The 13866-nt window shown below is 52.0% G+C and overlaps 1 protein-coding gene across 1 annotated transcript in view; it reads left to right on the top strand.

Moving 5' to 3' along the window:
* Positions 1-254: 254 nt before the first annotated feature.
* The window catches only part of VDR (vitamin D receptor), a 33248-nt gene continuing 19636 nt past the window's right edge, over positions 255-13866 (top strand). The window contains exons 1-2 of the mRNA XM_046011146.1: positions 255-402; positions 11140-11270. Coding sequence (XP_045867102.1) covers positions 257-402; positions 11140-11270 — 277 coding nt within the window. The 5' untranslated portion in view covers positions 255-256. The remainder of the gene's footprint in view (positions 403-11139; positions 11271-13866) is intronic.

Genomic DNA, 13866 nt, shown 5'->3' with positions numbered 1-13866 from the left:
CATACCATGAATGGCTTCTCACTCCCCACATGGGGAAGGGAGCTTCTGCTCCACAAAGAGTCAGGAGGGGAAGCTGCCTCATGTATGGAGAGCCACAAGGTGAGGGCACCCAAGAAGTCCTGCTCAGGCCTGGGACCTGGGGAGCCGCCTGGCCTCACTGAGCTTCCTCCTGATGGGGATGGGGGTGTAAAGGATGCCACCCAGCCTTGGCACTGACTCCAGCTCCGGCCTTGGCCTGACGGCTGCTCTTGCAGGGATGGAGGCGATGACAGCCAGCACTCCCTTGCCTGACCCTGGCGACTTTGACCGGAATGTGCCCCGAATCTGTGGGGTGTGCGGAGACCGAGCCACAGGCTTTCACTTCAATGCCATGACCTGCGAAGGCTGCAAAGGCTTCTTCAGGTGAGTCCTCCCCAAGGGCAAGAGGAAGGAGAATCTTCTCTCCCATGAAGAGAACCCCTGCCTCTTCCATGTCTCCTTCCTTCCCATGCCCATTGAACATGCCAGTTCTTAAAGCCACTGGAAGTACCGGGGTCTTGGGAAGGATATCTCCTTCCTCCCCTCCCCTCAGCTTCAGCTCTGTCCTCTGCCCCTCTCAGAAATGGCTTTTCTGAGGTTGTTATCTAGGTCCCCATCTTTCCATGACTCTCTTGACCCATGGCCTCTACCCTACCCCATGTGTCTGTCCTTCGGGACTAGCCTCTTAAAAGACTAACGATCACAGGCATGTCCTCAGGGAAGCCCCAGAACTTGGCCTCAGATCTCGTCCTCTGATCCAAATCAAACCATTCCTTGGAACTAGGGGAATTGCACCCGGGCTGGATCTCCATTCTCGGTCTGTGCCCATGTCTTCACCCATGACTCTCTGGCCCAGGTTGGAAATCTCGGGCAATGTCAGCAATGTGCCAGCATTCCTACTCAGTCAGGGCCAGTTTCTCTACCAACTGCCTCTTCTCTCCTCCAGTGAGCCCAGTGTCACAAGTGCCAACAGTATGGGGAAAGTACTGGAAAGGCTGGACGAAGGGTGTTCCCATTGAAAGCCGGGAAGGCAGGATGGGAAAGCGATGCATTGCAGTGTAGGTCTGGGAACCAGGAGAAAATTATTTATTTATTGGAGAAAGAACAAGAAAGAGAAAAGCCTGGAAGAACCCATCAAAGAAAGAGCTTCTGTTAGAGTAGTTTTAATTGAATGTGAACAAAGAGATAAAGAGAACAGGGCCTTTGGCCATCAAGAGAGGAAAGAGTGAATCAAGTACAGAACGGGGATGTCGACGTCGGCCTGGTTTCTCTGAACTGAAGAGCTCACCCAGTGGCTTTGAGGGCAGAGTGAATCAGAGCCTGGGACGTGTACGGTACCTGCCCACCCCCCACCCCCAACTCAAGGACCTGTGGGCCGTCTGGGAACACAGCTCCCAACTCACCTGCCCTCTGTCCCAGGAACCAGCAGGCCTGGAGTTTCATTGCCCTGAGCAGTCGCTGGGCAGCGGGGTTTCTGTGGGTGCTAATTGACTGTTTGGCCTGGCGCGGGCTGCCCACTTGGCTTCCTGGCAGGCTGCTCCCCAGCTTGGGGAACCAGACCGGCAGCATCGCTGGCTCCAGGTCCTGTTGGCACGTCTCTGATTCCTCTGCACTTCCTTCAGGGGGGAGCCTTCCAGAGCCTGGGTGCCACCTGGACCCTCTCCTGCACGTGGAGAAGGAGGGTGGGGGCATGCATCAGGGCTGCTTCCTATCAGAAGAGCAGGCAGAAGTGCGTAGGCTGTGGAGCTGGCCGCGCCATTGCATGTCCTGGTTCCGATCTTCTGACTTCTCTGTTTCGGTTACCTCAACTAAGCGCCTGAGTTTATATCTGACCCGTTCCATACACAGTGCTAATCTGAGGGTTGATGAGATGACATGTATGAAAGTGCTTTAAGAGACATAAAGTGGCTCAGTCATTAGGCATCTGCTTTCCACTCAGATCATGATCACGGGATCCTGGCATCATCCCTGTTTCAGACTCCTTGTTCAGCCGGGAGCCTGGTTCTCCCTTTCCCTCTGCCTCTGCTTGTGTTCCCTCTCTTGCTGTGTCTCTCTCTGTCAAATAAACATATAAAATCTTGAAAAAAATAAAATAAAAGACATAAAGTATAAGGGTGCCTGGGTGGCACAGTCAATTAGATGAACGACTCTTGGTTTTGGCTCAGATACTGATCTCAGGATTGTGATCATGGTCTCAGGGTCATGAGATCAAGCCCTCTGTCAGGCTGACGCTCAGCACAGAGTCTGCTTAAGAGTCTCTTCCTCCCTCCTCCCCCTGCTTCTCCTCTCTGTCTCTCTCTCTCTCAAATAAATAAATAATTTGTTTTAAAAAGACGTAAAGTACAATATATTATTTTTGAGCCTGATAGGTCAATACTTAATGTCCTTCATGGAACGCTGTCTTAATAAAATAAACACAAGTCTCTCTAGCCATCTACCCTCCTTTTGTTTTTTTCATTCATACACTTGCTGCCCACATTTGAATGAGCATCTATGACCAAGGCACTGGGCTAAGAGCTGGCAATGTGGGGACTCTCATCAGAGGTCATAAGTCACCCATCTGCAACCCAAGGTCTTCCACAGTTCTTGGGGCTGTTTGGTGAATCCATAGACCCCTGCCCCCCAAGTCCCTCTTTCTAGGCCACATGTCCCTGGGGGTCAGCTCTGGGAGATGGGACTCTCAGGTGGCTGCTTATGAGGTTATGACACATTGGAGGTCAGTTCCTCACTAGAGTGGCTCCAGGCCCAAGCACTCAGGCTTCCTGTCCCCAGATACACAGCTAGGCTCTGAATCCTTGAGACAGGGATGTGTTAGGATCTGGGCAGAGGGATGACAGGTCCTCTCATGCACAGTGCCAGGTGCGGGAGATGGCCAAATGGACAGAGACAATGTGTTTGCATATCCACGTCACCAGTGGGGGGCTCTGACACCCATGCTCACATTAGGGTGCTGTCCCCACCCTTGGCCCCTCCCTCCAAAAACCCCTGCACGAAAGTACTGGTATTATGGGCAGCTTGCTGCTTTTGTCTCATTACCCTGTCCTGATCTGTCTTCTATCTTTACCTTCCCTGCCTTGATGACTGGGCCAGGCCATGCTCTCTGAAGAGCCAACATCTCTTATTGTTTGTCTTGATGTCGTTTGATAAACATACACATACCCCGATGGCCGATCTTCATTATTCGTGGATTCTGTTATTTACAAACTTGCCCACCAGTTGAAATTTCCTTGTGATCCCCACATCCGTACTTCCAGGATTTTCATGGTCCTTTCTGGATGTGCTCAGAGTGGTGAAAAGGTCAAGTCCCCCGAGGCACACGTTTCCAGTCACGGAGGAAAAAGGTGATGCTCTGCCTTCTTGTTTTAGCTACAAAAAAAGTGTCCTTTTGGTGGGTTGTCTAGTGCCAGAGTTTTTGCATTTGGGGGCTTTTCAATGGTGATCTCACTGTTTGAGATGGCCCTTAGCACAGCGCCAAAGTGCTGTTAAGTGTCCCTAAGCACAAGAAAGCTTTGATGTGCCTTATAGAGAAATCTGTATTCAAGAAGCTTCGTTCAGACATGAGCAATAGTGTTGTTGGCCGAGTTCAGTGTTAATGAATCAACAATATATACAAAGTAAGTTGTCTTTAAATAGAAAGCACACATGAAACAAGGTGATGTATTGATTGATTGATGAAAACATTGTGATTAGAGGCTTGCTGCAGGCTAACCCTAGGAACAATGGTTCAGTGTGTGTTGATTCAGCATTCACGTTGATTTTGCAGAATGTAACTGCTGCCAATAAGAATCAACTAAGTATACATAATTACTCCTCTTTTCTTCCCCCCTTCGCCTGCTTCTCCTTTGCTTCATCTAAATTCGGTGTCTTTCCATCTTAGTCTGGTTCAAATAGAACCCTCTTGTCACTTATGTCTGTTTGCAAAATCCTGATCCCAGAAAGAAAAGTCTCTACCAGTGGGGGTGCCTTCTCTGTGTCCGGCTCTGCATCCTTAGGAAGACAAAGATAAGCACAACCAGTCTTTCTCTCGGGAGTTCACCCTGCCCTTTCACGGTCATTCTCAAAGAGCATCCCATTAGTGCTGGGTCACTGACGATTCTCTGAGCACTGGGGGACTGGTAATCCCATTTGACCATTCAGTGTTCAGTGTGACTTCCAAGATAGTCAAACTTACCTGCCCTAGGAGCTAGCTGTGGTCATCTCAGCAGGTCCAAAACTCATAATCAAACCAAAATAGGATTATGAAGGTTGGACAGTGACCACAATTCTATTGATTGTTGGTCAAGAATTAGAGACCATCTCTGGCTGTTTCCTCCTACAAGTTATTTCGTGCTGTTTTTGCTTCCTGCTCCCTGGAATGTGTGGACATCCTCAGGGAAAAAGGATATTTCCAGGGTGAATAAAATGTTGGCATAGGCAAGCTTCTAAGAGGTTATGTGTCTCAGTTATGTTAACACCAGAGCAGAAGTAAGGGCCAGAGGGGAAAAATACGTAGGTCTACTACAGAGTAGAAGACTGATCGATGGAGGTGATCGATGGAGGTGAACGAATCTCTGGTCATGGGAGGCTGCCTCCATCCAGGCTCTACTATGAAGGGAAAGGTGTAAAGGACAGAGAAGAAAATCAGAGAGACCCCTTTGATGAAGAGATTGAAGAGTACAGTGAAATTTAAGAGGTGGTCCTGGAAAGCAGGGTTGAGAAACAGATCACTGTTTGCCTCTCCTTCTTGCCTTTCTCTTGCCTGTTGATACCTTCTTAATCCAGATGCCTCATGACCAGCATTGAGCTAACAAATACAGTGCGGAGAAATGCCTTCTTGTTCAGTGGGCCCAAGGTTCTCAGGGACCGTGTTCATTATGAGTCTTGTGGAGTGGAGGGGTCAAAAGGCAGACTGGTAAGGATCTGGGAACACAAGGAGTGTTCTGGCTTCCAGGAAAGTTTCCCAGTGGACACCACGGGAGCCGTGATGTGAAAGTGAGCAGAGAAATGGGGCAGAGGTCCAGGGACTTAAAACTCAAAGTGCTCACAGGCACTGGAGGAAACAGAGAGGAGAGAGGAGCAGCTGCCTAGGGCATTCTACGGGCACAAGTAAATGAGTCACCACGAAGTGAGTGCTGCTGGAGAAAACTTTGTCCATTTCGGCTTGGCGGCTGGCCCTCTTCCACGGTGGCTCCAGGCTGTGAATGAAAGAGAATAAGGAAGGTGATCTATGGACCAGCCAAGAGTTGTTTTGGAAGCCTGGGTAGAGGAGGTCAGAATATTTAGAGAGGAAATATCTCTGGAGTTGTCGAGAAAGGCAGTGGCAAGCGTGTGAAGGAGATCTTGTCTGTCTTTGGGAACTCAGCACTTGGATCAAGGCTCATTGGCATGGAGTCACTCTCAACACAGGTGGGGGGTCCTCTCTGTGCTATGGCATAGCGCCAGTGGAGAGGACCACCAGAGGTGACCCCACACTTCCAACCTGCCCATCGCAGGGACTGCTTCTTCCCAATGGCTTTGTCCTAGAGGAGACCTTCAAACAGCCTGTGCTGCCTGCTCTTGGATTTTTTTTTAAGATTTTTTATTTATTTATTTGACAGAGAGAGATCACAAGTAGACAGAGAGGCAGGCAGAGAGAGAGAGAGGGAAGCAGGCTCCCCACTGAGCGGAGAGCCCAATGTGGGACTCGATCCCAGGACCCTGAGATCATGACCTGAGCCGAAGGCAGCAGCTTAACCCACTGAGCCACCCAGGCGCCCGGATTTTTTTTTTTTAGTTTACTTGAGAGAGAGAGTAAGTGAGAGAGAGAGCACAAGCCGGGGGGGTGGGGGGCAGAGGGAGAGAGAGAAGCAGACTCCCCACTGAGCAGAGAGAGCAGAGAGAGCAGGGCTCCATCCCAGGATCCTGGGACCATGACCTGAGCTGAAGGCAGATGCTTAACTGGCTGAGTCCCCCAGGTGCCCCTGGACTTTAGGGGCATGTTTGGACTGCTGCTCTGGCTTGGATTGAAATAGGGTACCTTCATGATGAGGACCATAGTAGGGAAGAATTAGGGAATTAGGGCCATATTAGGGAAGCTTTGGAATCAAACAGATCTCGATTCTGATCCCACTTTCATACTTATTAGCTGTGGGACATGAAGCAGGAGGTCTAACTTCCCACTGCCTTCTCCTCCCACCTGTAGCATAGGGATAGAGCCCATCCTGCAAGGCTGGTGAGAACATTGGCGGTAACTCACGGAGTCCGAGCAGAGAAGGCCCTCAGCAAGTGCCTCACCGTTATCCTTGTCCTTCTGCACTGTTTGTATCTGAGAGCAGATAGCCTTTTCTCTCCTCTGTCATGGAACCTGGAATGTGTGTGTAAATCATCCCTGTATATGGTTAAAAAAAAAAAAAGTAGCAGCAGCCAATAGTTCAAAAGGACATCTCAGTAAAACGTGGGTCTTCTCTACTCTACTCTCACGTCCCTACCTCCTCTGGAAGCTGTCACCATGACCAACTCATGCGTTCGCTTCCAAATTCTCGATATCAGAGCATGGGTGTGTGTGCACACACACGCGTGTGCACAGGAAGGTAGGAGTATGCTATCCTCACCCTTCTGCCTCTTGCTTTGATCTGCTCCAGAACACCTCCTCAAGCTAGTCCCCACGGCCACATTCTTCCTCCATCCTTCCCGTGGCCCCGTCATTTCGTATGGAGTTACTGTACTGTAACGGACCAGTTCTCCATACAGTGCTGCCGCGACCACCTTTATGCACGTGTCTTTGGGCCAGTGGGCTGATTGACTCTCAGGATGAATGCCTGGAAGTAGTTTCACTGCGTTAAAAGCTCTGTGCCTTTTACATATTGGTGAATATGACCCAATTGCTGTCCAAAAAGGGGGCTCGTGCTCTTTGCCATAGTGTTAACCTAGCTTTCTGTAGAGTTGGCTTTTTAAACTCTCCCGAGAAGGCCTTGACGCTGCCACATATAAAGATGCCCTATGGGTCCCGACCTTGTTGGTCTTTCCCATTGGGAGCTCCACCAGGGTCCTGGATCCAGTGTAGGCTCTGTGATTTCTGTGATACTCAGGGTTGCAGTGGAGACAAAGCCAGAGCCGTCACTTGGCCCCAGGCTGGGGTTTTTCAGGGTGGGTCTCTGGTGCTGGGGCCACCAACCCAAGGACTCTACGGTCCCAGGCCTGAGTCCCTGGCCCCAGGCACTTCATGCTTCTGTGAACAGCTTGTCTGTCATGTTTTGATGAATTAGTCAATGTCCTCTCTCACCCCTGACTTTCTAGAAACTGTGTCTATATTTAGCCCGGTGGCACCACCCCAACCCCTCCTTCCTGAGCTGGGGTATAATTGCCAACCACCCAGAGGATGACAGGGTCCAGGCTGAGAGAGCAGCTAAGGCAATGGGCTCTCATGGAAACTCGAAGCTCTTGTTTCTCAAAACCAAAGAAGCTCACAAGCAATTAGCATGGGGAGGAAGGCAGGACAGGGCGTGGATCTTCGGGACAAAGCACAGAGCAAGGGCTGACTGGTCTGGCTGCCCAACTCCTTGCAGGCAGAGGCTAGATGTCAGCCACATGTACGGAAATGCCCTTAGCAGGGCATCACCAGAGACCCACCCTGAAAAAAACCCCAGGAGAGTTAGGAAGAACTGGGCCCCAGAGCCTGAGAGACCCACAGCCCTGGCAACTATGCTGGGCTGGACACACCTGAAAGCCAGTTTGGGGGTGGGGATGACCTGGGTCTCCCTGTCGGAGCTGGAGAGGGAGCATTCCCTCCCTGAACACTGATTGACACTCCAGAGTGTGACAGTTCTTTGTGATGGCTGCCCTCCGTTCTCCTGGCTACAAATCTAGGGTCTCGTCTCTGATTCTGTATTCAGAGGACGCAGGGAAGAGTGCTTAGTATAATTTTTCATAATAGTTCAAGAGCTCTATAAATTTATAGGCTATTTTCTACATCATTCAAATACTGTGGAGAAACGGGACAAAGTCGGTGTTCTTTGGGACAAAGTATGGCGAAGGGTGAAAAGCACAGGTGTGAGCCGTGCAATGGGATAATGTGCCTTGGTTGGAAGGACTTTTTTTTTTTTTTTTTAATTGTTTTTTTTTCTTTTTTTTTTTTTTTTTAAGATTTATTTATTTGACAGATAGAGATCACAAGTAGGCAGAGAGGCAGGCAGAGAGAGAGAGAGGGGAGGAAGCAGGCTCCCAGCCAAGCAGAGAGCCCAATGCGGGGCTCGATCCCAGGACGCTGGGATCATGACCTGAGCTGAAGGCAGAGGCTTTTACCCGCTGAGCCACCCAGGCGCCCCTGGAAGGACTTTTAACATTTTCTTTCTTCCTTCCCTCCCTTCTTCCCTCCCTCCCTTCCTTCCTTTTCCTCCCCCTCCCCCTCCTCCCACTTTGCTTCTCAGTATTCATGAGCTTTCTACTCTAACTACAAAGCTGGGAGCAAGGACATTGGGGTTCCCCCCCCCCCCCCGAGTATTTTCTTTGAAGCCAGCTCTGCATATTTTTGGATTCCTACGCAACCGCAACCTCGTCAGAATCCACTCCCGCTGTCCGGCAGAGCTGGGCTGCGTGGCTATCTCCAGCACTCCTGTGTGTGGAGGCCTGGGGTGGGTTTCAGATTTACAGTGAGGAAGATCAAAGAAAGATGATAGTGCCACAACCTCCTGAGCCCGGCAGCTGGGGGGTGCCCCCAGTGAGAGTCAGAGGCAGGTGCCCTAGAGCCCGAGGAAGGAGAGATAGGTCCCTGGGGGGCATGGGACTTCCTCCCACCTGGGGGGCTCAGAAGCTCTCAGTCCCCAGCACAGGGCTGGTGAGGGGCTTTGGCTCACGTGTTTGGAGGTGCCACATGCGTGATATGTTCCTTGTGGCGCCCCAAGCCCTAGAGAATTAACAGGAAGAGCTGTGAGCCAGACAAGACAGTGGGTGGGAGGAGAGAGCAGACCCTCAGCTCCTGGGCAAAGTGCCTGGTTGTAAAAAAAAAAAAAGGAAATGAGAGTTCACTCTGAATTAGAAACTTCTGGCCCTTAAGTAAGTTTAGAGAATTACGGGCATCCTGGGGCCTGAACATTTGTGGTAACAGGCGGAGCCTCAGGAACCATGAGTGGGAAGGAGGGGAAGGAGTAAAGGGGTGAATGATTCTCATGTCCCCTGGTGATGTAGTAGTTCATTTCAGGTAGCTAAGGTGCTTCTATATTTGCCTGTCCCTCTGGAGAGCTACCAGAGATGGATGGAGACTCAAGGAGAAAGGCTCTCTGTTTCCATAAAGGTAGGCAAAAGCCTGGTATGTGATCTCTCCCTGGGTAGTCACCATAGGGTGGGTGTGGCCATTGGTGAGCTGGAGTTGACCCCCATAGCCTCGTGTGGTTCCACCTCCCCTTGCAGCCTGGTCTACCGGGGGCCCTCTTGGGTCAGGAGAGGGGCAACAGGACGGTACTGGGGGCCAAGGTCCAAAACCAAGGGCAACTACCTTGTAGGCCACGGGTCATCCTTGGTCTTGAGTTGTTCTCAAGGGCCAGCTGCCTGGAGCTGTTTGCCTGGAGGCTCCACTTCATTGAGCACCTTGAGTTTCTAGGAATGAGAGTCATGTGTTCAATCCCAGGAGCCAAAAGCCGAGCCTCATGTCTCTAACAGCCAACTGGGGAGCCTTCACTTCTTGCTGACTCCCCTCACTGATAAGTTTCTTCCCCTCAGTGCTCTCAGCTATAAAAAGGGGAGGTACACCAATAGTCTCTTGGATCCTCTAATCTGGGAGTCTGGTTACCTGTGACTACTGGCAGGCCATTTCTGTGTTCTCTTCTCCTCTGTCCCATGGGTCCCCTCTGTCCATGCTGACTGATGAGAATGTTCGTCCTAAACCCCATTTATCTTCTAGTGAATGTGAACAGTGAGTCATTTTTTTTACCAAGAAGCATAACTAGTGTGTGACCAGCTCACTTCTGAGAGAGGGAAATGGTTGGAGCCAGGCCTTTGCTCATAAGGTTTGAGCATCAACTTGTAAGATGCTGCTGGTCCCAGAGAAAGTGATTCTGCCACCATCTTTCTCCAGCTAAATCCTGTCACCTGTCCCAGGGCAAAAACGCAAACAAATAAGCAAACAAAACAAAACCAAAAAATGGGCCTGCCCCTACTGGGGCTGGGAACAGTATGAGGAACCCCAAGGACATAGATGATGTAACCTCCTGAAAGTGCCATGTGGTGTGGCTGGCAGCAGAAAGCCAGAATTAGGAAAATGAGCCCTCAAACTTGCACACACATGCACGGACACATGTGTATACACACCACTACATGCACAATTTTACATAGAATACCAGGGGCGCCAGGGGGACTGGCTTCCCAAGCTAAGAACCTTTGGCAATTTTCTGTCCTGGCAGAACCCTTGCTCCCTCTGCCTTTCAGAAAGTCCAGGCCAGACCTCAGGGCTCCCGCACACTCATCGGGCCTTTCATCTCTGTGTGTGTGATCTGGCTACCTCCAGCTCTGGTTTGGGCCCTCTCTCCCTTCTCCGTGCACCTGCGCACGTGTCTGTCTCTGGACTAGGCCTGCTCTAGTCCGAGATCTCCAAACTCTGGATGACTTAAAGCCGTCCCCAGCGTCCTCGCCTCCCATAATGGCTCGCTATAAGCAGTGAGGGCTACTCTGCAGATTTTAGTAGTTTAAAAACGTCACTAGGCTAATTCACTCATGTATTTCCTGTGTAGTTAAAAAAAAAAAAAAAAAAAAAAAAAACTGGGACGTAGAGGACCGTAAGAGTAAATCAGGGGTCTGGCCTGGCTCAGTTGGTAGAACAGACGACTCTAGATCTCAGGGGCATGAATCCAAGCCCCACGTTGGGTGTAGAGCTCATTTGAAAAAAAAAAATGAAAGTGATAATAAATAAATCCTTTCAAACATTAAAAAAATAAAGTAAATCAAAGCGATGATGGGAGCAGAGTAGGGAGTGAAAGAAGGAGGCGAGGTGTGGGGGAGGGGAGGGGTAGGCACTGAGAGTGGCCAGGGCTGGGCCCCAAATCTTCTGTGGGTGACATGGAGATTGGGGGGTGGGTTGTGGGCAGTCTCAGTTGTCACAGCCCCCGCAGGCAGCCAGGGCAGGGGCTGGGAGGGGTGTGACCCAGAGGTGGCATGTGCTCTCTCCCCGGGCAGGCGGAGCATGAAGCGGAAGGCGCTGTTCACCTGTCCCTTTAACGGGGACTGCCGCATCACCAAGGACAACCGCCGCCACTGCCAGGCCTGCCGGCTCAAGCGCTGCGTGGACATCGGCATGATGAAGGAGTGTGAGTACCCGGGGCCAGGGCAGGGGTGGTACTGAAAGGGGATGGTGGGAGCTGCTCTGTAGGCAGGTTTGGTCCGAGAGGTCTCCGTACTATTCCCCTGGGGCTGTTGGCACCTGGGGCCTGGAGCTGGGCCCTGCGGCCCGAACAATAGGGCCAGAGGCCCCAGGGGGGTCCTACAAACCTCAGTTGGATCTGTGTCTCAGAGTTCGGGGAAGGGCCCATCCCATGGGGGTGCCTGTGAGGAGGGAGAGGCAGGACACGGCCTTCGTAAGCCCCCAGATCAGTCCTCCTCCAAGACAGATTACTGTTCTCGCCTCCCTATTCCTGGACCTTCAGGGAAAAGATGAAGCTCAAGGACCCAGGGTTGTCTGGACTTTGGGAGAGTGGGCTGCTGACGTTGGGGAGGGGCAGGGGTTTGGGGGAGAAGATGCACTCAGAGCCTGGCTAGCATCCAGGTCCCTCCCCGACCCGGCCTTTGGGCCACTCTGGCCCCAGGGGCAGATCTGGGGGGACCAGAGGAGAGACTCTGTGAGGGGAAGCACCGGACTCTGGGATGGCCCTCTGGATCCAGAGGGAGAGAGAAGGGGGGGTCTGCAGAACTTCCTGTCCAGCTGCAGGACTGGAGGAAAGGACCAATGGCAGACTGACTTGTTCTAACCCTCAGGTTAAAAACAACCCCTGGACTTTGCATCTACGCTCTGGTTACTTGGTAACCAGAATAGCCATTGAATTCAGCAGACCCCGGGAGGGGCTAGACCAGCCTTCCCTGGGCTGCAGACCAGTGCCCTGGGCGGGTCCTGGCACCGGTGTCCTCCGCACCTTCTGTCCTGCTCGGCCTCTTGCTCACCCCTGCCTGCCGTCTGCATGCTGCTCACCTCCTCGGCCCTGGGACAACTTAAGGTGCGGACCTGAGGAGGCTCAGGAGGGGTGCTCAGATGCAGGCGTGCCTGGAGGCCCTTCTGGCTATGAGGCTACTGTTTTGGGGGGTGAGGGACGCAGGTACGAGGAAGACGAAAGATGTGTCCACTAAAAGGGAAGAGTCTCAGGACAGGGCTTCGGGGGTGGAACACTTCTTTCTTGACAGGAAAAAAAAATTCTCTGTTGTTGGGGAACAGAGACAGAATGGAGACTCTCATGGGGGTGCCTCCTGCTTGAGTCTTGACAGGCTCCCTCCTTAGCGGGTCGCAGTCCTTCATTCCTGCTCCCGGCTCCCCAGTCAACCCTGGCAGGCCCTGAAGAAGTTTCCAGGCTGTTGTTCCTCCTCGCCCCCACAGGAGTGTGCAGGCCTAGACACGCTGATCTCTCCTAGCACCGTCCCCTGCCCCGCCCGACTCCTCTGTTTATCCTGGAACAGAGGAGGCCAAGACTGAGTGCCTCATGGGGCTTCTCACACACCGGCTTAGGGCGGCCTGCTCTGTGCAAGGCACTGGTGTGGACACAAACAAGATGCAGTGAGCACGCCCCCTGCCCCTGCCCCCAAGGGACACATAACCCCTGCGGGGCAGGGAGTCTGGCTCTGAGGCTCTGCCAGCCAAGAACAGCACAGTTCCACGGCTGGGATTCAGTCAGACTCTGCCCCAGAGGTTCTGGGTGGGACCAGCTTCATTGACACCCCCGACACTCCTCTCCTATGTCTCGGGAAGGAGGAGATGTCTGATCAACTTCGAATAGGAAGAACACTTAGAAATCATCTGAGACTCAGAAAGGTAAAAATATCAGGACTAGAGTCAGAAAGCAAGTCTCCATGTCTGCTTCTAGATCTCCTCTGGTCCCCAAAGACAGCACTGCATCCACGGAGATAAACAGGTCTTGGGAGCATCAGGGTGCCCCTAGGAACACCGTGTGGTGATGGGAGCCAGCAATCCGGAAGTGGATGCCCACCCCAAACCCCAACAGCTTTGTGCTTCAGCCACCCCAAACCCAGCCCCAGTCCTCCCCCACAGAGCCCTGCACCCCACCCTGCTGCATGCCCAGTGCAGCCCTCGGGATGCCCTTAGGGAGCTGTAGTGAGGTAGCCCTGGGCTTCGAGAGCTGAGCTCTTGGAGCCTGGGCCGCAGAGCTCTGGTTAAAGGAAGACCTTGAGCCAGCGCTAGGCTTGTTCTCTCTACGACTCCAAGGGAAGGTCCTTCAGGAAGGGCTTGTAAGATGTAGTTGTAGTTCTCAGCCTCAAGTCAGCCCAGCTGAGAGAAGTCCTCACAGTGGTCTGGGCCTGGAGCTCCCAGCTCAGAACCCGAGGAGAGCTACTCGTTTATCATGTGGGCTTGGGCTGCCTTAAGGCTCAACCTCCCAGAGACAATTTTGTGTCAACATTTGTAAAACCACAGGACAGCCCAGGGCTCCCTCTGAAGGGCGCTGCAAACATAGGCTCCCTTCTGGCAGAAGCAGAGAGGGGGCCCTTCCCTAAAGGGAGCTCAGGAAGGGGAAAGAGTTGGGTGTGGGAACAAATGTTTATGGAGCACCTACCTGCATCAAACATGGGTGTTTTCTTATTAAATTCTCCCAAGAATCCCTAAATAAGTGAATACTTCTGTAGTTTTTTTTTTTTTTTCGTAGCTGGGGAAGCTCAGAGTAATTCCGATTTCGTGCCTTTGAGTAA

The sequence above is a fragment of the Meles meles genome, chromosome 7 (genome assembly GCF_922984935.1).
Source record: "Meles meles chromosome 7, mMelMel3.1 paternal haplotype, whole genome shotgun sequence".
Taxonomy (NCBI): Eukaryota; Metazoa; Chordata; class Mammalia; order Carnivora; family Mustelidae; genus Meles; species Meles meles.
The sequence above is the reverse complement of the archived record's forward strand: the minus strand, read 5'-3'. Positions and strand labels throughout refer to the sequence as shown.